The sequence below is a fragment of the Nannospalax galili genome, unplaced genomic scaffold (genome assembly GCF_000622305.1).
Source record: "Nannospalax galili isolate Female #2095 unplaced genomic scaffold, S.galili_v1.0 scaffold101, whole genome shotgun sequence".
Taxonomy (NCBI): Eukaryota; Metazoa; Chordata; class Mammalia; order Rodentia; family Spalacidae; genus Nannospalax; species Nannospalax galili.
The window spans coordinates 1,429,846-1,455,433 of record NW_008345700.1 but is presented as its reverse complement, the minus strand read 5'-3'; the positions used below and the strand labels follow the sequence as shown (position 1 = coordinate 1,455,433).

Here is a 25,588-nt window from a genome sequence, read left to right as displayed (position 1 = left end):
TTAATTTTATGTCTTATAGGATTTATACTGAGTACAATATTGTATAACTGTAATAATTCAACTGTAAACCTAAGAATTTACAGCCAGTTTTGAAAGAGATGCATCTTAGCTCTGGATATTGTTATTGAATATGTCAATGCTGTTGTAATGAAATGCTTCTTCTAAATACGTGGTTATTAAATAATTAAAAAAAAATTAGGGTCTGGAGAGACGACTCAGTGGTCAAGAGCACCCACTGCTCTTCCAGAAGACCCAGGTTCAGTTCCTGGCACCTACATGATGGCTGGTACCCGTCCTTAACCCCATTTCTAAGGGTATCTGATATCATCTTCTGGCCTCTGCAGGTACCAGGCACACACATAGTGCATTTATATACATGCAGGTAAAACACTCATACGTATAAAAATAATTTTTAAAAATTTTAAAAATAAGACTATTTAGGGCTGGAGAGAGATTTCAGTGGTTAGGAACACTGGCTGCTCTTGCAGAGGACCTGGGTTAGATTCCCAGCACCCACATGGTGACGAACAACCATCCCTAACTCCAGTTCCAGGGGATGGGATACCTTCTTCTGACCTCCATGGGCATTGCATGACATGGGTGCACCTACATACATGCAGGCTATACACTCATATACATAAAAATAATAAAAAGATATTTTTAAAAGAAGTAGCAAATAAAGTCTCTCACTGATTTTGGAATTTAATGTGTCCTTTTCCAAGTCAATATTAATGCAATGTGCACACGGCTTTTTCCTGGGGTTTGCTTTTGAGAGCAGCATTCTTTACAAAGGCATTGTTTGGGTGTTAGTCAATGGCCTAGCAGGACCCAGATGGGATTTGGGGGAGAGGAGAGCTAAGAAATATCTAAACCGTTTCTGGCCAGCAGTTCTTTGCCCACTACTGTAAGACAAGGCAGATACCCACGGGCCATGCAAGCCACAGAAGGAAACCTCATGTCTGTGTCTCAGCAGCAAGAATGGAATTGATTGCTTTTTCTGTGTTTTTGAAGAGTTTAGAGAGAAAATGGAGCATATATTTCACACTGAAAAATAGGCGTAGTGGGTGTGGTATTACACTTGGGAGGTAGAAGCAGGATTGTTACGAGTTCCAGACCAGCCTGGGCTATAAAGTGAGCCAGTGTCTTAGAAAATGAAACAAGAGGCTAGAAAGGCGGCTCGACTGGTAACAGAGCACTGGCTGCTCTTGCAGAGGACCTGGGTTTGATTCCCAGCATCCACCTGGTGACTCCAGTTCCAAGGGATCTGATGCTCTCTTCTGGCCTCCACAGGCATCGCATGACATGGATGCACTTACATATATGTAAGCAAAACACTCATACACACATAATAAAAATAAACAACAGCAATATAAACAAAAGCCAGGCATGGTGGTACACACCTTTAATTCCAGGGAGGCAGAGGCAGGAAGATCTCATGAGTTCAAGGCCAGCTTTCCTGGCTTTGCCTTCTCCTTCCTACCTCTGTGTGCTGGGATTACAGATGTGTGCTTCTACACCCATCTTTTATGGATGGATGATGGGGATCCAAACTCAAGTACTCATCCTTGCATAGCAAGCACTTTACCCACCGAGCCATCTCCTGAGCCCCAGAAGTCAAGTTTTTACAGAAGTCCATTAACCTTGTATCAGTTCCTCTCAATGTGTCCTCCAGAGAACTTGGATAGTGTACAGAAGCACACAGGGTAGGCAGAGCTTAAGGTCTGCGTCATCATCTCTCTACGAAGATAGTTCCTCAGTGACAAAGAGTGATGTGAAATCTGCTTCCCAGAGTCAAGTGAGCAAGTCACAGGCTGCATGCTACACAGGTCCCTAGAGGACGCGATGGCATTGCACTGAGGAGGGGACAGTCGTAGGAGTTTCTCTCTTCTCCAGTTGCTCCTGTAATGTTTGAAATTCACGTGGCAATTGTACAGCAAGCATGGTATGCTGCTGATGCTTCTGTAGCCCTGTTAAGCCATCATGGACACTATGCATATGTTCTAATGGAACCTGAGTGCTGCCCCAGGCTGCGGTAACCAATGTGCTCTCTCCTTTCTGTTTTAGGACAATGTATTAAACATCATCAACCAGATCATGGATGAGTGCATCCCTCAGGACCGTGCCTCTCGGGATTTCTGTGTCAAGTTCCCCGAGGAGATCCGGCATGACAATCTGGCTGGCCAGCTGTGGTTTGGGGCTGAGGTAGTGGGCAGCTGCTGGGTTCTGGGTCCTAATGTTGAACAGCCTTTTGCTAGCCATGTCCCTGTTTACAGGTACCTACAGATGCGGAGGCCTAGTATCTCCTCCAAGGATCCTGCACACCCTGTTTACAGATGGTGTGGTCTTGGCTTCTTTGGTCACCAGCTCCTTGCAGCATCAAGGAGAGAGCTGTGACCTTGTGCTGCCTCCCTGCCCCCCACTGCATGGACAGAGTTTATTAGGATACTCTCAGGCCCCCAAGCATCCAGGATCCTGTCCCTACTCTTAGTGACCGGAACACCCCTGACCTACTGCAGTAGTGATGACAGGGCATGCCCTTGTGTGGTGGCAGGACCAGTGTCCCCCAGCCTGGGGGCCTCCTGTCCCCCTAAGATGGAACCTCAGCCCCTGCCTTGGCTGTGTTCTTTAGGTGTTGGAGATGCAAGGCCCTCTGATTGGATGTAGGCTGATCTGTCACTACTCTGAGCTGTGCTGTCCTCATCTTCCCTGACACCACCCCCTTGTAACCCTGGATCTTACCTGCCTCATGCCCCACTTAACCCCATTCTTCCTTCCACCCACCTCGTTCTGCCCCACACCATTGCTCTGAGCATCTGGCTGGGGTCCTCCCTGATTCCTGGGGTCTTGGTGGTCCCAGCAGGTTGCTCTCTCCCAGCCTCAGTGTTCACTCTGGGGTGTGGCTCAGGCCAGAGGCTGTGGTGAGAAGCCATGAAGGGAGGCAGGGGCAGGGCCAGCTCCACCTGCTGGACTGGGGCATGTTCCCCTCCAGGCATAGGCTGGGAAAGCAAGGGCCCCTCCTCCAGCTTCCCAGGAAACTGCTTCTTGCTCTGATTGATGATGATGAGATTTGACTGGTGGCTTGATTCTGCCCTAGACTGGTGAAGGCCAGCTGGTAGATGGAGCATCCACACAGGAAGAGGCTGGCTGTGCCCCTTTGGTCCCCACCTTGAGAGAAGTAGGCAAATCCTGTGTCACTGAATACAGTCTGGCATCAGTGGTAGATGTGGGGGATTTGTGGGTGCAGGGGGATCTCCTCATGAGCTAGGAGTAGGATGTCTCCTAAGTTGATGAGTCTGGATTCCAGTGAAGATCAGGTTCCTCTGAGCCTTGTATGTATGTGTGCAAGAGGTGTCTGTGACCTCCCACAAAGGTCCTGTCCCCCTGTTCTGTTGCACCAGGATGAATGTGACCTCTAGATGCTCCTGGCTCCCAACAGTCACCCTGGAATGGGAGACAACAGGAGTCATATCCCTGGACTCCCCCTGGGCACTGAGGCCTTGGGTGCATAGGGTCAGGCTCCCTGGGGACAAGTAACCTTCGAGAGCTCCAGTCTGTTCCAAGCATGCTCTCCTGCCCACAGTGCCTGGCCGCTGGCTCCATCATCATGAACCGAGAACTCGAAAGCATGGCTATGCGGCCACTGGCCAAGGAACTGACCCGCAGCCTGGAGGATGTGCGGAGCACACTCCGTGACCAGGCGCTACGGGACCTCAACACCTACACGGAGAAGATGCGGGAGGCACTGAGGCATTTTGACATCCTGTTTGCTGAGTTCGAATTGAGGTGACCTTGAGGGCCCCAAGCATGTGCCTTAGACATTGGGAATCACAGACTTCACCCGTGAGTCTGGGGTGCCAGCTTTTTGGAGGCACATCTTGATGATTCCATGTAGAAAATTATGAAGAAGGAGTTGGCCCCTGGGGAGCTCCGTGGGTGAGGGTTTTCTCAGGAGGAATGAGAGCAGATGGCACAGGGTCCTCACAGGCCCTGGAGGACAGGACTCAGACACCTAAGGGGAAGCACACTGTGCTCTGTGCACCAACATGGTGAAGCTCGTGGTGGGGAGGAAAGGCAGGCCAGGAAACCCATGCCTTCGAGGTCTCTGCTAGTAAAAGATGCATCTTGGGATGGCATGGCTGACTGTTAGAAGGAATTCAGCAGGCTGGTAAGACTTCTCTCAGAAGTCAGAGTTCACATTATTGTCATTTCCTTCTGTCTTCCTGGATTTTCTAAAGAAGCGTTCATGACAAGAAAAAAATTAGACTTGGCAGTTTAGAAGGATTAGAACATTCTCACCTGGGAATGGTGGGCAAACCATCAGCATCTCTCAGTCACTCAGCAAAGACCCTTCAAGGCCTGTGTCCTGCTGGGGTCACTCCTGAGCTGCCGAGATCCACGGGGCCTGACCTGGTACTTTGTGGGGTTTGCAGGCACACCCCTTGCATTCATTCACACTCATTCATTGCTTCGTCACAGCCGGGGCTGAAGTGGGAGCAGTCACTTAAATGGCTGTGCTGGTTTCAGGGAATCAGGGCTGACCCCGGCAGGGCTATGGGCCTGGGAAGGTGCCAGGTGAGGCCAGTGCCAGCAGGAGCTCTGATGCAGGGTATCTGGTAAAGCTGGGAGCTGTGTATTTATGAAACAGATGACACGGTGTCAAGGGTTGCGGTTTTAAAGCCACTGTTTGGGAGCCTGATGACCTCACTGTGTCTGCAGCTACGTCTCGGCCATGGTGCCTGTGAAGTCCCCCAGGGAGTACTACGTGCAGCAGGATGTCATTGTGCTGTTCTGCGAGACCGTGGAAAGGTAAGGACAAGCTGCCCAGGGTGGCATCTTGTCTGGGACACCCAGGTGGGAGCACAGCAGCCTCCCCTCCCCCTCACTCACCTACTGGTGGGCAGAAGGCAGAGTCCTTACTCACTTGCACCCAGGTTCCCTCTGTTCCCATAGGGTAGGCACCACCAGTAGAGGCCTATGAGCTGGAAGGTGGCCACTGTCCAGACCTCCACCCTGGTCCCCTTGTCCCCTCACTCCTGCTGCTCTTACCTCTCTGCCTCCTCATCCTCATCGCCCACCTCCCTACTTCTGCGGCTCCTCGCTTTGTGGGCCCCTGAGGGCTCAGGCCTGCCCACCATGGTTCTGTGGATGGATCATTGCTGCTTCTGTTAGGCCTTGATCTGATTCAGTCAGATTCTCGAAATAGACTCTGGGGCCAAGATTCACCTCAGAGTGTTGACTGTGGTGTTAGTTTGGAAACTGACTCAATCACACCATAAGTTGTTTTTTTTTTGTTGTTGTTGTTTTCCAGAAAAATACCACTAATATACCAGGGTATTGATTATCCTAAGAGAAATTGGCTACAGAGTCAGAGTACAGTCCTTGAGGGTCCCCTTTCAGATGCTGTGTTGAGGTAAGTGGGGTTGCTAAGAATACCAGGAAAGAGTCACATGGTGGACTGGTGCAATATCTATTTACCAGCCATTAGGATATGTAATTACCCATATTCCAAAAAAAAACTAAAACAAGCAATTTGGGGGGGACTTTTTTTTTTTGAGACAGGGTCTCCCTGCAGCCCCAGCTGTCCTGGAATTCACTATGGAGACCAGGCTGGCCTCGAACTCACAAAGATCCATCTGCCTCTGCCTCCCGAGTGCTGGGATTAAAGGCGTGTGCCACCACACCCGGCCTAAGTTGGTTATTTTAAAAGGCAGGTCATTCATTGTTTACGCTTTGAGAGGTGTTCCAACCTTCCAGAAAACAAACGGACAGAAAACCCTGTCAGTGTGAAGTCCTGATGGCAGCAGTGCCTGCTCAGGTCTTGCTGGGAAGGCCACCTGCTCACGGGGAGGGGAGCTGGCCCCTAGTCTCTAGAAAGTGCTAGGTCTGGGGATATTCTTGCCCCACAAGTGCTTGGCACTTGTGGTCAAGCTAAGCAGAGGTGATGACGGGCACCCACAGAACCACAGGTATGTTCACACATGTTGCTTTCCATCCTTCCCTGGGACAGAGGTGGAGCAGAAGAGATGGAAGCTGTAGCTTTGCCCTCTCTTCTGGGGCCTCGAGCAGAGTGTGGCCCTGGCCTCCAGCTTTGCCTTCTCTGTGTGGGATGGCTGCCGTGGCACAGGTCACCCTCCCCACCCATCCTCTGAGCACTGGACACAGGCAAGGTTGGGCACGCGTCACTCCCTCGCACTTGGGGCTTGCCTGTGGGTGCCCTCTCAGTTTCCTCTCCCTCTGCCAGGGCCTTGGACTTCGGGTATCTGACCCAGGACATGATTGATGACTATGAGCCTGCCCTCATGTTCACCATCCCACGGCTGGCCATTGTGTGGTGAGTGCCCTCTGCTTCCTGGGTGTTGGTGACTCTCCTCACACCCTGTGGACTCTGCTCTCATTACCCCCACCAGTGTAGTCCCTAGGCTGGCCTACTGTTTTCCCTCATTGGGTAGGAAGGGAACTCCTACCACAGAGAGGGTGACACAGTGAACCATAACCTGGTGCTGGATAGGTGAGGTGGAAAACAGCTTGCTATTCATAGGTACTCAGTGCTGGGGAGATGAACACCATGTATCATGCAGGGCCTCTTGGGTGCAGAGTAACCATACAGGACTGTTAGAGGCAGGATGAGGCCCAGGTTCCCACCATGGTCGGTTTGAGTGAGTACTTTCTGACCGGCAGGGAAACCGAGCCCGTTAGGCTCAGGTGAACTGCAACCTAGCTAGCTGACTACCCCTGTCCTGCTGGAAAGGTGGGATAGATCTGTGGAGAACAAGGAGCTCAACAGGTCAGCCTTTGGAGCCTTGTGGGGTCCAAGGTGTCAAGGTAACACTGGGTTTTAGGGCCTTAAGTATCCTAAGGGTGATGTGCTCAGTCACTTGGGCACTTCTGAACTTTTGGGGCCAAAGGCAGAGCCCAGGTGCTGGGGGGCTTGTACCAGCAATCAAGTCTGCAACATTAGTGATGTGGCTAGAGGAAAGAGGAGGGCCCCTGGGTGACCTGCAGCAAAGACACATAGCAGCATCTGAGGACAGAGCTCCCTGTGGAAAGTTGGGGTGCACAGTGGGAGATGGGGGTGGAGATAGTGCACTGAGACAGCCAGTGTCCTGAGCCTGCACTTCCCTCCACTGCTCCACTGCACAGGCACATACCATGGCATATGTTGGTAGGGGCAGGGGGAGGCGCTGCTGCAAATGCAGACCCGTCCTGCAGGGTCACTGACTTGAGTGTCGTAGGTGTCCTTAGGGGAGGTCTTCAGGGTAGTCTTTGGATGCTGGTTGGTATTTCCCTCTAATGACTTGACATCCCTGCCCCCCTCCCTCACATCCCTGGCCCCCTCTCTCATATCGTCTCTTTCCTCACGGAGATCTCCTTCAGTACACTCAAAGAAGCAGGGCTGAAGTGCATCACCAGGGATAGCATAACACAGCCTTAATCATCAGAACTTGGTATGTCTTGTCATCTGAAGCTGTTGAGCTGAGGGACTAGACATCCTTGATGGCCAGTGTAAAGTGGGCTGGATGACTGACCCCAGCAGGAGCTGTGGCCCTGCACTGGCTCACAGGCATCTCTGTGGCTCATTAAGAGAAAGTAGTGTACTTGTTTAGTTTTTACCTTTTGTCTTTGTCTAAAAAACAAAACTGATGCTGGGCATGGTGGCACATGTCTTTAACCCCAGCACTCAGGAGGTAGAGGCAGGCAGATCTCTGTGATTTCAAGTCCAGCATGGTCTACATAGTGCCAGGCCAGGCCAGCTAAGGCTACAGGGAGACCCTGTCTCAAAAAGACCAAAAAAAAGAATAGGCATTGACCTTTCACTGTGTTGGGCACTGTGTCTCTGAGGATGGACGCTGCAACACAGAAAACCTTGGCCATCTTCTTAACAGACACCGGGAAGTGTCTTTGATGTGCAGCCCCCAGCGTTCGCCCACAACCCAGGAGAACACACTGATGACATCCAAGGGCTAGCTCCCCCGTGGATAGCTCTGCAGAGCCATCTGCCATCCTGGGCTGTGCATGGCTATAGATGGCTGCTTGCCCTTCCTGCTCTGCCTGCTGCTCTCCTGACTGAGCACAAGTGGGGTTGGGAGGAGCCTATTCAGAAGCCCCTGAAGCCTGTCTCAGGTGACACACCAGTTTTAAGATAAGCAGAGTTGTGAGACAGCTCCGGTGCTGTTCCAGACTTCATTCTGGAGTCTTTTCTCCCCCTTGTTTGTTTGTTGGCTGATTGAGACAAGGTTTCCTGTAGCCCAGGCTGGCCTTGAACTCATTAAGCAGCCAAGCATAACCTGGAACTTCTGATCTTTCTGCTTCTACCTGCTGAGTGCTGGAATTGCAGGCGTACCGCCACTGTGCCTGGTTTTATTCTGGAGTCTGTTATCCATGTCTGTTGAGCATTTTATCAGCAACCTGTCACTCATCAGTATCTGGACACATGTGGCTGAGGAACAGTGGCCATGTCTCCCTGACTAGTGTCATTGCTGCCCTGTGGCTGACGTCAGAATCCATACTGGACCAGTAGCCCATCAGATCATTAGTCCTAGGGGTGGAGTGAGACTGCTGTGGTGCTGTGGTGGGGCCCCTCCTAGAGATGCTGGCATGAAGATCCCCTTCATCAGGGTTGAAGGAGGGCCTGGAAAGAAGCTGAGAGGATTAAGGGGGTCCCCAAGAGATAGAGACAGAAGGAGAACCAGGAGCCTAGAGCATGGTGGGGGGGGGGCTGGCTTATGGTCTACCCCTCAGAACCAGGCCTCTAACCTCAGAGCCAGATATAGCTCTGAACAATTGCGAGATGCACTGGTTCTAGTGGAAACTTCCAGAGCTGTGTGAGCTTCAGCGCTCTAGGTGCTCACTAGGTACTTACAGGATGTGAGCCCAGTACTCTCTTGTTTCTCATGGTCCACAGGGCCCAGCCTCAACTGGCCGGAATAGAGGCCACAGCTGCTCAAGAGGCAGCCCAGGAGTGCCCCTTCCTGTAGCACATGATGAGCATGTACTGCGTGGCTGCTGTGTGCCTAGCTCACCCTCATCCCGGGGATCCTGAAGTGACTGTAAAGGAGAGGACAAGGCCTGGAGAGCGGTTTGCATTAGGTTCAGACTGTACAAACTGTCTTTTATGTTTTGGGCATTTAAACCACTTAAAATAGTTTCTTGAAAGAATAAAGATCCAGTAGTCACTTGCCAGCCCCTCATCTGGTTGGCCAACATGAACCTGGGTCACTGTCGCCAGCCAGCTCAGGGTCCTACTAGCCCAAACCTGATTCACCTAGGCCACATTTGCATCAGTTATTCCCGCCACAAGGCCTGTACACACTGACTGCAGCTCCTGCAGCTGGCTCCACCTGAGTGAACCCAGCCCTATGTGCCACCTACTCCTGGCCTGGTCCCCTTGCCAAAGCAATGGCCCCTCCCCTTAGCCTGGGGCATCAGTGGTCCTGGACCTTTTCTAACAAACGGCAGCACTGCACTTACCCAGCCCCTGAGGACACTCTACCCCCTGGATAACAGACCTGCCCACACCCATAGGCTGCCTCTGCCTGGCTTCTGCCCCACCGTCCCCTCACTGTACACCCACCTTCTCCCCAGTTCTGCCTTCTGTGCTCCTCAGCTCCTCGGCGGCAGGCTCACATGATGGGCACACATGATGGGATTCAACATTCCACAAATAGAACTCCCCACCTTGTGCATCAAGTGTTCAGATCCATTTTTACCACAGCAAGACCTGTACACTAATTTCAGAATATTTTCATCAGCCCACAAGCACCCCACACTCCTTGTCCTTCCTGGCCACCTCTACCCCTTCATTCACATGTATCCTTAGATGTCTGTGCACACACACACGCACACACACACACACACACACACACACACACACACACACTCAGGCACACACCCTCCAGTATGTTTTCTGCTTCTGGTTTGTGGGTCCCACAGTTGTATAAATGGGGTTTGTGTTGTGGTTGTGTCTTCCTGTGTCCTGTCAACACAGGAGGGCAGGCTCACCTCTTGCTCTCACTGAAGTCCCTAGTGCCCCCTATGGTAGGGGCACAGTGGGCTTTTGTGGGATTTTTTAGCATTGATCCGACAGGGCTCAGATGTGCATTTATCTAGATTACCCCTCAAGTTCCACCTGTAATCAAAACAATTTGAGTATCAAAAACTAAGGTGTTGCTTAAAAACAGTACACCAAGCCCCATGTGGTGGTGCACACCTTTAATCCCAGCACTTGGGAGGCAGAGGCAGTTGGATCTCTGTGAGTTTGAGGCCAGCCTAGTCTACATGTTGAGTTCTAGGCCATCCTGGGGTACATAGTCTCCAATACCCTGTCTCAAATAAATACATACATACCTATTTCTAAAGTAATGGAGAAAATCCCAGTGTCATTTGAACAGTACAAAGTCATCACCAAATGCTGTCTCTACAAAATGTTTTTTTTTTTTTAATTGTTTTTTTTTAGAGCAGAGTCTCATGATTACCAGGCTGGCTGCTTGCTACATAGCCAAGCATGACCTCGAGCTTCCTACATGAGGGAATTATAGACACCTATCACCATGCCTGGTTTGTGCAGGATTGGGGATAGAACCCAGGACTTCATGAATGCTAGGCAAGCTCTCCACCTACTGTAAAGTTTCTTTTTAAACATTTATTTATTGGCTGGGCGTGGCAGCGCATGCCTTTAATCCCAGTACTTGGGAGGAAGACGCAGGCAGATCTCTGTGAGTTCGAAGCCAGCCTGGTCTCCATAGTGAATCCAGGACAGCTGGGGCTACAGGGAGACCCTGTCTCAAAAAGACCAAAAAAAATTTATTTATATGCGTGAGTATTTTGCCTGCATGTATATACTGTATTTGTGCATGCAGTACCCAAGGAGGTCAGAAGAGGCTGTCAGATCCCCTGGAGCTGAAGTTAAGGACAATTGTTAGCCACCATGTGGGTGCTGGGAACCGAATCCTGGTCCTCTGCAAGAGCAGCCAGCACTCTTAACTGCTGAGCCATCTCCAGCCCTTCTGTAAAGCTTGTATAGACAGAAAACAAAGAAATAATGTTTTTATTATGGCGGTAAAATGTACATAAAATAACACCATTTTAGCCCTTTAAATTTGTTATTGTATTTGTGTGTGTGTGTCTGTGTGTGTGTGTCTGTGTCTGTGTGTGTGTGTGTGTGTGTGTGTCCGTGTGTGTGTGTGTGTCCGTGTGTGTGTGTGCCACAGTGCATGTGTACACGTGTGGAGATCAGAGGAAAACTTTTTTTTTTAGCAGTTGAACTGTTTATTTATTTATTTAAATTTTTACAAAAACTTTATTGAGAATTTCATACATGTATATAAGGTGTTTTGATCAAATCCATGCCCACTTCCTCCCCTCCAACATACCCCCCCTCTGAAGAGGTAACCTTAAAATCTTTTAAGGATTAGATACAAGCTCCCAAATACTTCTGACATTTTGAAATTTTTAGCCTTTGGAACAGTGTGTTGCTAACAGGCCCAAGGACACTTTGAATTTTAGCCAAGAAACTGTCTCCGTGTGTGTGTGTCTGTGTGTGTGTCTGTGTGTGTGTGTGTCTGTATGTGTCTGTGTGTGTGTGTCCGTGTGTGTCCGTGTGTGTGTATGTGTGTGTGTGTGTGTGTGTGTGTGTGTGTGTACATGTTGGGGGGGTCCGAGGACAACTTTCAGGATTCAGTTCTCTCTCCACTATGTGGGTCCTGGGGATTGAACTCAGGTTGTCAAGCATACCAGCAAGCACCTTCACCTGCTGAATCATCTGGCCGGTCCCATTCCAACCCGTTCTGAGTGAAGACCTCACTGTCATTTACTCTGTCCCCTCTATCCTAAACTCAGCTCTGTCCGGGTGAAGGGCCTCCATCGCCCCCTTTCTCTCTCTGGGGATTTGACGAGTCTGTGGCGTTCCAGGTGGAGCCCCCCCATCATCCTGTGACTGGCTCATTTCACTCAGCAGGTTGTAGCATGTGTCAGAATTTCTTCCCCCTTTAAGCTACTATCCAATTGTATGTCATTAAATGTTATTTTAAATATGAGGGCTTTTTGTTCAGTGCTGGGGTTCAAACCCTTGTCCCTGAGCATCTTGGCAGGTGCTGTGCCTCTGGCTATACCTTCAGCTCCAAGTATGAGATTTTTATAAAAAAAGATTCAAAAGAATAAAATCCTAATAATGAATCTAACCAAGGAGCTCAAACACATGACCACTGAGGACTGCAGAGCACTGCTGAAAGAGAAAAGAAGGAAAGTCCCCTGAAAGAGAACAGCATCCCCTGTTCACGGCCGGGTGGTTCACACGAGGGGCTCGCCAGAGCGGTCTTTGGATCCAGTGCAGTCCCAGCAGCTCCCCTCTTTCCCCTTTCATGGCAGAAATGGAAAAGCTGTTCTGTAAATTCATACGGGCTCTGCGAAGAAAAGCAGTTCCAAAAAAGAAAAAAATGGGGGCGGCTCACAGGCAACTTACTATGAATTAAACCGTGGCTCTGGTGGCTTAGGTCAAAGACAAGTGAGAGGGAACCCAGAGCTCAGAAAGAAACCCCAACATCTTTGGCCACGGATCTCTAACCAGGATGCAGAGCATCTGAGGAGGAAGGTTCTCTTCAGTGAATACTTCTGGGACATGACTATCATATGTTGCACCCTGTGACAGATAATTCTACATTTCAGCATGGCCTCTGTACCCAGGTATTTGTCAAATCCAAGTCTGGATGTTGCTGTGAAAGCGTTTTAAAGATGAGTTAGCATTTAAGTAAGTTTTGAGTACAGCAGTTTGCCCTCTATATTGAGGTGGGCCTAATATAATCAATTGAATGCCACAGGAGAAAACAGGCTGAGATCTCCCAAGTGAGAGGGAATTCTGCCTCCTCCCACAGTGCCCACCTTCCCTGTGTCTCCAGCCTACTTACCACCTGCCCTGTTCAGTTTGAATTTACCATGGTCTCCAATCTTGTGAACCAGCTCATTCAGCCTCTCTCCTCTCTCTCCATCTGTTCACGCCCCCCCATACCTCTTTACCACCTTCACTCTGTCCTTCATGTTCTCAAATTTGACCTCATGTACCTAGGACACAGTCCCCATCACTACCTGCTCCTACTCAGTGTGAGCTCACCACTCAACAGGGCCACCCAGCCCAGCACAGTGCCATGACCTGTGAATCTTGTTTTGCAAACTTTTAAAGAGAAAAACAGGGCTGGAGCCATGGCTCAGTGGTTAAGAGCACTGGCTGCTCTTGCCGAGGACCTGGGTTTGGTTCCCATCACCCACATGGTAGCTAACAACTGTCTATAACTCCAGTTCCTGGGGATCTATTGCCCTCTTCTGGTTAATGCAGGCATTGCATGCACATGGTGTACATAATTATATACATGAAGACAAAACACTCTTGCACATAAAATATAAATAAATATTGAATTTAAAGGGAAAAACAGTCCCTTCAGTTCTGTTTATCAATTTTCCTTACCAAACTAGATAATGTTGAAGAAGACTGTTCCCAAACTGACAGGGACTCTGTGTGGGATGGTGACACCTGCACTCCTGCTGGCCAGGAGACCCTATCACAGCTGCTGACAAGTAGGGCTCTCGATGGAGAAAGCCCAAGGGGCCCTCATCTGTGCTCTGATGAGGAAGCAGAGGGACAGGTGGATACTCTGTGGGCTCAAGAGACATGCCAAACCTGAGCTGTCTGGTCCCCAGAGACATGGAAGGAGACACCAGATGAGGAAAGCTTTCTGAAAGAGAGATGGATTGGGGTTGGCTGAGGGAGGTGCTGCCAGAGCTGAGCAACAGGCAGTGGGGTTCCCAGGATTGGCAAATGGGGAGTGGCTGTCAGGAAGATGAGATGATTAAATTAGGGCTGCTCAGAGGTGGCACCCGAGCAGAGTTGGCCTTCAGCAGGTGTTGGGCCGGGTGCTGGTATTAGGAGGGGACAGTGAGGAAAGCCTCAGCCTAGGGGAAGAGGCACCTGGGAGAGGGTTGGTCCTATTTAGAGGTTGGCAGGAGGCTCCTTCCTATCCTTAGGGGTACAGGAGATCCATGTGGGAGCTCCGTTTTCTACCTGTACTTGGCTTTCAAAGTGATGAGTTTCCACAACTCCAGTTTTTCCTTTTTCAGGAGGTAGATTTTAGTAATGAGTCTTGATATAATTGCAGCATCGATGTGATCAAATGTATTCTATGGTTGTTGTCATCCCTGCTATGAACCGAGCCAACAGCTTGATGGTAAAGGCCTTTTTCTTAACTCATTTAGGATCCAGTCACAGGAGGCAAAAGGTGAGGCTATAACTTGGCTGAGTGGGGTCTCTGTGGGTCCCAGTGGGTTGCCAGTATTTTTGCAGATGTTGAAGCTGGGGTTATTGGGCTCACCCAGAGACTCACAGAGCCTAACCATACTGGCGTCTGTGTCTTGAATGCAGTGGCCTTGTGGTTTATGCAGACGGACCCCTAAACTTGGACCGTAAGGTGGAGGACATGTCTGAACTGTTCCGGCCCTTCCACACGTTGCTGCGGAAAATAAGGTAAGGACTGGGAGGCAGGTACTAAAGTCAAGTGCTTATCCCCCTCTGAGTTGTGAGAACTGGGAAGGAGGTACAGAAATCAAGTGCTCAGCCTCCTATGAGTCTTCCTGGCTGGTCACTATTCCTCCTGTTGGAATAGGAGCCCATGGTGGCCCAAGCCAGTCTTCTGGTGGTTGGCAGCTCTTGCATGCCAAGCTTTAGGGAGTAGTAAGCTTCATGTTGCCCAGCCTTGGGTGTACACACGGCTCACTGTTCCCAGTTCACTGAAGACCTGAAGTTTCCTTCAGGAAGCTGGTGCTTGCGGGCAAGTCTTGGTTTGTTAGGCTTGTGTGGATGCTTTGGAGCCCTTTTACTTCACCACACTTTTTAAAAAAAATATTTTATTTATTATATTTATTTTACATGTGTGAGTGTATTGCCTGCATGTATGTGAGTACACCCATGTCGTGCAATGCCGTGGAGGTCAGAAGAGGGCCTTGGATTCCCCTAGAACTGGAGTTAAGGATGATTCGTAGCCGCCATGTGGGTGCTGGGAATCGAACCCGGGTCCTCTGCAAGAGCAGTCAGTGCTCTTAACCGCTGAGCCACCTCTCCAGCCCCAACTTCTCCACACTTTTGTGCTGTTGGAGTGAGCTCTCTGCCCAGTGGTTCTGTGGGATGGGCTGCTTACATGCCGATGGCCATCAGGAGGACTAGAGACAGCATGGAGGCCATAGCCACTTGTTCCCCAAGTTCCTCTTTGGTATTTCTCCCGGTGGCTCCTGGTAGTGAAGCTGATGGCTCTGAACCTCCACAGAGCCAGTTTTCCTCTTTCGAGGAGGTAGTTTTTAGTAAAGGGTCCTTATAGCACTCTCCTTGGGTCTGGATATCCAGAGGCCTCCTCAGACCTGCCTCACCACAGGATGGTCTTGGGCATAGCCATCGATGCCAGAGTTTTCTTTGGGGGATGCACAGAACATGGAACTCTGCCCCTCAAAGGGTACTGTGACTCCAGACACAAGAAGCAACCCCTGGGGGCTTTTGCTGTGGGCAACCTTGTGGTCTTGGGGCCTTGGGGAGTCAGTAGGCTGGAAGCAGGGTCTTGGTCTAGTTTACAGTTCAGATTGTTTTGTAGTTGGCTGTTGGCTGTTTTTCTCACACTCTGGTGGAATGTGACCCCCTAGACCTAGAAGCTGAGGCCCTGCCCTCCTTGGCTTCGGGACAAGGGTTGACAGCATAAATGAGAAGTCACAGACAAGGCTAGGCCAGAAAGGAAAATGGGGGATGGAGGTCCCTGTAGGATGGACAGGGTAGGGGCTGGGGACAAGGACAGTGAGAGCTCTGTGGGGTCAGAAGAGAGCCTAAGCTTAAGACACATCGTGTGGTCCATGTGCAAATGAAATGGGAGGGTCTGATGTTCACCCACAGCTTCAGACATTGAAGCCTTCCTCCATCAAAGGATTGGGTGTCAACACAGGAAAGAAAAGCCAGAGCACTGTAGCTACATCTACATAGGGAGACAAAACACAAACTTGGCATCCGCTGCAAAGTGATTGAGCAAGGGAAAGATTTGTGAGTGCATATATTAATGGATGTATCTATAGGCAGACATGACTGGCCATCTGCACTTTTTTTTCCTGTTGGGTAAGACTTCTTTCTACCTTAAGGCAGTTTGCCTCAGATTACATCAGAACAATTCTCTAACCTCAACGATAGAAAGAAATGGATACATTAGAAAAATTGTATGTGTAAAGACCACTGTCCTCACTGTGGCAGTGCGGACAGGATGAACCACAACTCTGGGGAAGGGTAAGCCTTTCTGGAGAGGAGGTAAGGTAGCTGTCTTGCCTGGCTCTTCTCCCCAGGAAGTATCTGACAGTTGCAGGAAAGTGTTTCCTTGCCCAAGGTTCAGACTGGGGGAAGAGAACGTAGGTGCGGGGCTGGTGGTGCGTGTCAGCCCTGGGTAGCCGTGCGGCACACCTGCTGTTCAGACTGGGGGAAGAGAACGTAGGTGCGGGGCTGGTGGTGCGTGTCAGCCCTGGGTAGCCGTGTGGCACACCTGCTGTTCAGACTGGGGGAAGAGAACGTAGGTGCGGGGCTGGTGGTGCGTGTCAGCCCTGGGTAGCCGTGTGGCACACCTGCTGTTCAGACTGGGGGAAGAGAACGTAGGTGCGGGGCTGGTGGTGCGTGTCAGCCCTGGGTAGCCGTGCGGCACACCTGCTGTTCAGACTGGGGGAAGAGAACGTAGGTGCGGGGCTGGTGGTGCGTGTCAGCCCTGGGTAGCCGTGCGGCACACCTGCTGTTCTGCTGCAGGGGAGGTCTATACCACAGGGGCAGTAGGAGGTCCCTGCAGGCCTCAGGTTCACTGCCAGCCTTGCCTGGAGACCTTTGCCCGATTTTGAAAGTACATGAGATGGAGAGTTGGAGGCTGAGCTGGGTCTCTGAAGACTTTGGATTCGGAGGCCCACCAACCTCCGATTGGAGCAGCCACTTGACTCCAGCCTGCTGGGTGTCTGAATGCAGTATCGTAATGGATCCTCACACCAGCTGCCTGGCTGAGGGAAGTCCTCTCATCACAAGACAACACCACTTCTAGGGTGTTTTATATTTGATGTGCATCGTGTAATTCCAAACTGTTGAAAAATGTGAAGAGGCAAGAAAATATGATAGTCAAGAGAAGAGCCAGAAAAGCACGTGGCCATGTGCTAGAGCAAACACAGTACCATTACTGCACTGTAGAACATACCTTAAGGGGGTCAGAGAAGAGGACAGAGAATTTACAGATTTGGACTCTATTAAAAATGACGTTCCAGGGCTAAGAGAGTTCATGGCGTGAAAATAAGGACATGACGGATGGGCTGGGCAGCAGGTTGGACCCAGCAGAATGTGGTGGTAATGAGCTTGTGGATGGATGGGTCAGTGGGCAGAAGGACAGAGAGGCAAAGGGCAAGGGAACATACAGGTGGACAACAGTGTGAACAATGTGGGCTGCATCAGAATGCAGTGAGATGACTTGTGTAACGTCAGAAGGCCAGCATGTGCGGTGAAATGACATGTGCGGTGTCAGAAGGCCAGCATGTGCGGTGAAATGACATATGCGGTGTCAGAATGCCGGCACGTGTGGTGAAATGACGTGTGCGGTGTCAGAATGCCGGCACGTGTGGTGAAATGACGTGTGCGGTGTCAGAATGACGGCACGTATGGTGAAATGACGTGTGCGGTGTCAGAATGCCGGCACGTGCAGTTGGAACCCCAGACAGGGAGAAGGGGCGGGAGCACCATTCAGAGAAGTGGCCAAGGAGTCCCCAAACTGATGAGGAATCTACCCATGGGTTCAGGAGGCTCAAGAAAACCACAAGTGAGTTAAACACAAAACATGCCTGGGTATGTCACAGTAAAATCATAAAAATGGGGCTGGAGAGATGGCTCAGTGGTTAGGAGCACCGGCTGCTCTTCCAGAGGACTGGGGTCCAATTCCCAGGACCCACATGGCAGCTAACAACCACTTGTAACTCCAGTTCCAAGGGATCTGACACCCTCTTCGGGCCTCTTCAGGCTTTGCACAACATGGGTGCATGCATTTATATGCATGCAGGCAAAACATTCATACACATAAAAATATCGGGGCTGAGACGGGCGTAGTGGTGCACGCCTTTAATCCCAGTACTCGGGAGGCAGAGACAGGCGGATCTCTGTGAGTTCAAGGCCAGCCTGGTCTACACAGGCTGGTGAGTTCCAGGATAGCTGGGGCTATAGGGAGACCCTGTCTCAAAAAGACCAAAAAAAAAAAAAAGAAAAGAAAAAAAGTTTTCAAGAAAGTAAATAAATAAATAAATAAATAAATAAATAAATAAATAAATAAATATTGGGGCTGGAGAGATGGCGCATTGGTTAAGAACACTGGTTGTTCTTGCAGAAGAACCCAGGTTCAAATCCCAGCACCCACATGGCAGCTAACAACTGTCCGTAACTCCAGTTCCAGGGGATCCAACAGTCTCTCCTGTTGTCCTTGGGCATTGCATGACACGGGTGCACTTACCTCCACGCAGTCAATACATGCATACACATAAAATAAAAACAATAAATAAAATATTTTTAAAAATATATAAATAAATTACCAAAAACAAAAATCCAAAGAGCAGCGAGCGTAAAAGGACATACTACTTTAAAAGAGCATAAAATAACTCCCTGCCCCTACGCCCCCAAAAGCTGGACATTGATTGGTGGTACTACCTGAAATTCCAGCATTTGGGTTCAAGGCCAGCCTGTGCTACATAGTGTGACTCTGTTGGGGGGGGGGGAGGAAGGGATGGATGGAGGCGGGAAGGACACAGGAAATCACTACAGACTATGGATATGTGGGTGACAAATTCTACCAAAAGCAATCAAAGCTGACAGAAGAAGAAATAAAAATCTTTATAGTGTGGAATGTATTAAGAGAACTTAATTTGTTATTTAAAAACTTTCCCACAAATAGGAGGTTTCTGTCATTTGTAGTTTCCAGTCTTGGGAGGACTGATTCTCAAGAATGGACTTGACACTCCCTCGATGGGCCAGCTGTGGTCTTGACCCTACACATTGGTCCTGGGCACCCAAGGCCCGACATTGAAGCTCTCCGACTCCCAGGCACCAAGAGGTTTCCCATCATTTTTCTATTACTCTTCTAGAGCCCTAGTGTGCCTTCACCTGTGCCCTACAGAAAATGCGTAACATCTAATTGAACTTCTGAAATAATAAAAAAAAGAACATTAGGCTGGGTGTGGTGGTGCACACCTTCAATACCAGCACTTAGGAGGCAGAAGCAGGCAGATCTCTGTGAGATCAAGGCCAGCCTGGTATCACTTACAGTGAGTTCCAGGCCAGCTAAGGCTGCAGAGAGACACTGTCTCAAGAAGACAAACAACAACAGCTAAAGAAACCAAACACCTTCCCCCAAATAAACTATCAACAGAACAGAAAGTCTCGATCAGTTCCCCAACTTAAGGCAGCGTGGCATTGCAGAACAGTGAGGAATGGGTTTTTTCTTAATGAATGGACTGGGCTAATAGGTATCTGTATGAGACAAAAATCTCATTTATGGGTAGTGCTTGCTGTCTGCATCACTACCACAGTCACCTAGAAAATCAGTTCCAGATAAAGCATGGGTGTGATGTGGAAAGTACAGCAATTGAGCTTAAGGAAGAGAACAGTCAAGATCATCTTCATGATGTTGGGGCAGGCAATGATTTCCTAAACAGCACACAGAAAGGCTAGCCATAAAAAATGTGCAGTTTAGGGATATAGTATGATGACGGAGGGCCTGGGTTCAATGCCCAGTATCACAAGAAGAGGACATATTAGACTATACTAAGTTAAAAATATCACTATATAGACACCTTAAAGGTAATGAAAGGTGAGTGTAGCCAGAGAATAAAATCTATCTAATAGGGAAAAGACGTCCCAGCTACAAACAAGCAAAAGTAGGACTGGAGAGCTGGTTCAGGGGTTAAGAGCCCTGGCCACTCTTGCAGAGGACCCAGGTTCAGTTTTCAGCACCTGCATGGCAGCTCACAACCGTCCATAACTCCAGTTCCAGGGCATCTGACACCGCCTTCTGACCTCTGTGGACATTGTGGCCATCAGGCTAAATAAGATACCATTACACACACAGCAGAGGTGATGCAGCTAGAAATACCAAATGTGTGAGGGCCTGGGGCAGAGCTGCCAGCCCAGGCCACAGGCTCCACTGTCCATGCTGCTCACCAGCTGTGTTATTGATCCTCACTTTCACCTTGACAGGGTTTAGAACCACCTGGGAGATACCTCTCTGGATGTGTCTAGTGAAGTTTAACTGAAGCGGGAAGACCCGCCCTAACTGTGGGTAGCACCATCCCATGGTCTGAGGAAAAAGCGAGGAAGCTGTTGGGGCAGCAGCATTTCCCTTGGCTCCCAGGCTGCCGGAGCATTTCAGCTGCCACGCCTGCCCTGCGGCGGTGGACGGCTTCCCCTCAAACTATGAGCCCAGATAAACCCTTCCTTCAGTTGCTCTATTCACAGTAGTGAGAAAGTAACTGATGCAGGAACACTGGAAGACAGCCGTGTCCTCGTGTGGGAACACTAGGCGGAAGCACACATGCATACTCTCCAAAAGAGGGTGTGCAATGGTGGGGCAGCAGCAGGTCCCGTAAGTACAACACACCAGTAAGTGACTCTTACAATCCTCTGCCTCTTCCTGGATGTTCCCTGAGCCTTGGTGTGCGTGCGTGCGTGATATAGATGTCCCGTTTGTGGCTGAACACTCCATAGACACTCTGCACTTTGACAAAGTTGTGAGTCTCTGTATTAATCACCATCCCCTGCACAAGCTTCTCTCATGAGGACTGAGAGCTCTATTCATCTGGAGAGAACTGTTCAAAAGGGAGTTTGATACTATGTTGCAGTAAAAATTCCTTCTGGGAGGCATAAACATTGTCTGCCTCCTCCTCCCTTGGTCCCTACTATAAACCAAGGTACGATTTTACTCAACTGCAGACTGTCAAACCAGTGAGTTTATTGGGCTTACTTATAGGGCAGTGGGTGTGGATGCTCTGCTCCAAAGGCCACACTGGAAAGTCTTCATTCAAGCGTGGATGGTGACTTCCCCACAGCCTCATAGAATGGCGAGAGCCTCCCCTCTACTTCCTCAGTTTATATACCCTTAGCCCCTTGTGCAACTAGAGCCAACTGGTTGGTTGGGAGTGTGGCTGACTCTCCCTGCCCCTCCTTTCTTGCAGAGTGTAACAGTCAACAAGCTTCACTGTGATGATCCTAGGCAGGCGGGTGCAATCAAGCTTGGGAAAGAGGCATCTGTCTGGTCTGCCTGTTGGAGGACAGTCCTGTGCAACATATGTCCGCTTAGCAGAAGAACAGTAGTAAATTCACCCCTGGGGCCTGTGATCTTCCTGGCCACAGTTTCTGGCCGGATTTACCACATCAGGCATGAGTGTCCTCCTGCAGAGCAGGCCTTAAGTCCAATCAGAGCCAACTGGTTAGTTACGCCCGTAACATTCATGCTACTGCTGCACCCATGGACATGCCATGCCAGTCTGGTGGTTGGTATAATTCACAAGGTACGAAGCTGAGTACAGCTGTTGATGACTTTTCTCCCTCAGAAGCCTATATAGCACCTTCTGGTACTTTGAAAGCTAGCCAGCAAGGAGGAAACTTTCAGTTCAGTTCCAACTTGATTTCTCCATGTCTTATGACTAAAGTATGTGGTGTCTTCAGCAATATTGGGTCTTACCATCAGATTCTGGTAGGCAACCAAGAGCGATAGCAATAACTGGTGTTATTTTGGGGGTCTCCCTGGCCAACTGCTTGAGGAGAGGTACCCTGAACCTAGCACTGGGCTTTTTATTTGAGCCTTACAGTTCTGGGAAGTGGGTGCTCCTGCCTACCCATGGCTTCACGCACATCCTGGGCTTTTCCCAGCAGAGAGCAATGTGCAGTTGCCTTTAGACCCTGTCTCAGGCTTAGCCAGGTCACTGGCACAAAATTGGCTGTATGTTCATGTCTCAGCTTCAATGTCCGGTCCTCCAGGAAGCCATCCCAGACTAAGCCAGGTGCTCTGCTGCTCCCTCCAAAGTGACTTCCATTCTCGGAGTCGTCATCACTGCAGGCTACTCATTGTGTGTACAAATGCTTATAACCTGTCTCATCCAACTGGAAGGGACCCCAGAAGGCCTGGACCATTGTCCTGCCATTTTCCTGCTATACCCTTGGCACCCAGAGCCTGGCAGGCGCCTGACTGGTTCTTCATTTAAAAAAAAAAAAAACAAAAAGCAAAACAGAAAAATCCCCCAAAAAACAGAAAAGAAGGAATGTAAGTTCCTATGTGAACAAAGATGCACATTGCTGGGACTGGAGAGATGGCTTAGGGGTTAAGAGCACTGACTGCTCTTGCAGAGGACCGGGGTTCGATTCCCAGCACCCACATAGCAGCTACAAACCATCCTTAACTCCAGTTCCAGGGGAATCTGAAGCCCTCTTCTGACCTCCGCAGGACTGCACAACACAGGTGCACTCACATACCTGCAGGCAATACACTCGTACACGTAAAATGAAAATTAAAAAATAAAATTTAAAAAGGATGTACATTGCTTTCACTCCTTTTATTTATTATTTTTATTTTATGGCCAGGGCCTCATGTATACTAGGCAAGCACTTTACTATTGAGCTACATTCCCAGCCCAATCACTTTACTGTTACCAATGAGAGATTCCAAAATCTCATTTTTTAAGGAAATCATCCTAGAATCACAGCTGGCTACATTTCCGCCCCTGTGGCAAGGAGGAACCCTGGAGACCACATCTCCTTTTGAACTGGAGAATATGGTGGGTGCTTTAGTGCAGGTACAGGCGTAAGAGAATTGCCTCTGCTGTTGGAGGACGCTAGTGTGGCTTTCAAGACCCTCACACTGGTTTCGGTCTTGATCTTGCAGGGATTTGCTGCAGGCGCTAACTGAGGAGGAACTGCACACGCTGGAGCGGAGCCTCTGCGTCTCCCAGGATGTGGAGCTCCCCATCCGAGCAGACACCCAGGCCCCCAGTGCCCTGGCGCCTACCTTTTCTTCTGTATCTCTTCCCCCTGAGGAGCCACCTTCAGCCAAGGCCCAGAACTCAGAGACAGAACTGGCCTGCTCCATGCAGTATGATGATCAGGAGCTGGAGGAGCTCAGCCGCATGGTGCACAGGGCAGGGGACGAAATGTCATCTCTGCTCTCACCACCCAGTGCCTGCCAGTCCCCAGCACACAGGCCAGGGGCAGAGGGCAGCCCCCGAGGGGAGGCCTCTCTAGGCAGGGCCCAGCTGAAGTCAGGCAGTGAGGAGGAGGAGCGTGTATTCTTCATGGATGATGTGGAGACAGCAGAGGCCCCCACCAGGCCCGATTCCCCAAGGGATGCATTTGGATGGACAAGCAGCACACAGAGTAATATTCAGGAGAGAGGACAGGATGGAGGCCAGAGTGGGGAGGCACGGATCAGTTCCCCGGCCCTGGGAAGGGAGGAGGATTGCAGCAACAACAACATTGAAGACAAGATGAAGCTGGCCAGCCTCCCAGGCTCCACTTCCTGTAGCTGCCTAGAATCACAGCTGTACCTGGACGGCTGGGAGGTGAATGCTGATGATGCTGAGACAGCTGAGATGATTGCCCACCGCACAGGGGGCATGAAGCTTTCAGCCACAGTCATCTTCAATCCCAAGTCGCCCACCTCCCTGGACTCTGCTGTGGCCACCCAAGAAGCCCCAGGCCATGGCATTTCCCCACTGGAACCCAGGGCTGCAGGGACCGGGGACAGTTCACACAAACTCGGTGCTGTGGCCACCAACTGCCTCCTGCACTCCTGCGTGTGCTGTGGGAGCTGCGGGGACAGCAGGGAGGACACAGTGGAGCATCTGCGGGAGAAGTGTGGCCCAGGAAGTGTCATCAGTGCCTCTTACCCTGCCACAGGTTTAGCTAAGGCCGGCAACAAGGGGCCTGAGAGACTAGACGAGGCCTGGCCTCCCGCTGATGCCACCCTGCCTGCAGAAGACACCTCCAACAGGCAGGAGCCCAAGGCCCCTGCTTCCAACAAGTGCCTGGCACACACCTCAGGGCCTCAGATGGACACCACAAACAGGTCACAAGGAGAGGGCGAGGTCACAGGCCAGCAGGAGCTCGAGGCCAGAGAGCAGGACCCTAAGAAGAAGTCTGTGGCCAGGGAGGACAGTCAGCAGGGAGACATGGCCCAGACAGAACCTCAGGTCCTGTCAGGCTCCAGGTAAGAGCTGGTTCTGCTCTAGGGACCAGACTCATCCTGTCTTTACATTTGGGACATGTCATGCTGGTTGATTCTCAAAACACTGAGATGTTTCCCACTGGGGTTTCTTGGCCACTAGAAGTGCTGGACGCAGGCCAGGTGTGGGTTGGTGAGGAGGAGTAGCAGGGCTGGCCCAGGGGGCACCTGCCCATCCTGCGTTAAGCTGTCAGCAAAGGATCCCTAGGGTCTTGGCATGTGTTTCAGATGATGTAAGCACAGGGCTGACTCCTTTCACCTTGGTGGTGCATTCCAAGCCTGGTATGGCCCATGATGGACTGGCCACTGGTGAGTGGCTGGGTGCCACGCCTCACCTGTGGCTGTGAGTTGGGGCTGAGCACACTGTTCACGCTCTTCATTCACCTCCGTGTGTTCTGGGCTCACATGGAGCTGAGAGGTGCACAGAACCCCAGCTGTGAGTTTGAAGCCAAGGTGTGCTCTACACACAACCCTTGGGCAAATTCTTGGGTGTGTCCACAGGACCCCTGCCCTTCCTCAGCTCTGTGCTCTTGCTGTGGCACTCCCTGCCCAGGGGCTCTCTCCTCCCTGCTGTGGGTCTGCCCTCCCTCCCTCTAGAGGCCCCTCCCCAGAGATCCCTTTCCCATTCTGGTCAGGTGATGACAGGGAAGGGTGGGGCTCTGGGTTCCAGATGTGGACATATTTCTTAAGAGCTGAGGCTGCTCTCTTTCCTTGTCTCCTGGACAGGGCAGATTTGGACAAGCGTCACTGATGTCGATGCCGTGGCCTGTTTTGTCTTTCATGTTGGGGACGGGGAACAAAGGAGTGGGCCCAGCCTTGGTGGTTTCTACATGGTTGTAGTGACTGACCTAGGCAGGCAGTGGAAGGGTCTCCACCTGGAGGCCCTGGAATCCAGCACAGTACCCAACTGTACTGTAACCTGCGTTACAGGCTGCGGACAAGGCAGGCGGCTGGGTCTGCATGGGAGGAGGGTATCCTCACACGGGCTCGGGTTTCTTGGGCCCAGGACAGATGTCTCCTTCTTTCTGTGCCTCATCTTCCCCTGGGCAGCAAATGACCACAGTCTTCCCAGGCAGTATGTGGGGAGGGCCAGAAGCTGGCCTTGTGTCTGTCAGAACTCAGACGCCCCTGCTGCCCACTGTACAACCCTCTGCTCTGCTGTTGCCTGGGGGGCTAGGCTGTGACTCGTGTGGTCAGTAGGAGCCACTCTGGCTAAAGCCCTCATCCCACCTACTTCCCAGCCCCTGGCAATCTCTAATCTGCTTTTCCTCTGTGAATCTGATACTTCTCAACTTTGGGAATGAATCTTA

The 25,588-nt window shown here is 50.6% G+C and overlaps 1 protein-coding gene across 8 annotated transcripts in view; it reads left to right on the top strand.

Moving 5' to 3' along the window:
• The window catches only part of Zfyve28 (zinc finger FYVE-type containing 28), a 128,357-nt gene that overhangs the window by 67,227 nt on the left and 35,542 nt on the right, over positions 1 to 25,588 (top strand). For 4 of the 8 annotated variants that reach the window (XR_607568.2, XM_008841843.3, XM_008841844.2 and 1 more), the window contains exons 3-8: positions 2,065 to 2,202; positions 3,581 to 3,783; positions 4,717 to 4,806; positions 6,242 to 6,331; positions 14,405 to 14,506; positions 22,944 to 24,263. Coding sequence is in view for 6 of the 8 variants with exons in the window: in XM_008841843.3 (XP_008840065.1) it covers positions 2,065 to 2,202; positions 3,581 to 3,783; positions 4,717 to 4,806; positions 6,242 to 6,331; positions 14,405 to 14,506; positions 22,944 to 24,263 (1,943 nt within the window). In the remaining 2 variants the exon portion in view is untranslated. Of the gene's footprint in view, positions 1 to 2,064; positions 2,203 to 3,580; positions 3,784 to 4,716; positions 4,807 to 6,241; positions 6,332 to 8,902; positions 9,923 to 12,488; positions 13,141 to 14,141; positions 14,256 to 14,404; positions 14,507 to 22,943; positions 24,264 to 25,588 lie in introns of those variants that run through there. The other 4 variants (XR_607569.2, XM_008841847.3, XM_008841846.3 and 1 more) reach the window with 4 other exon arrangements.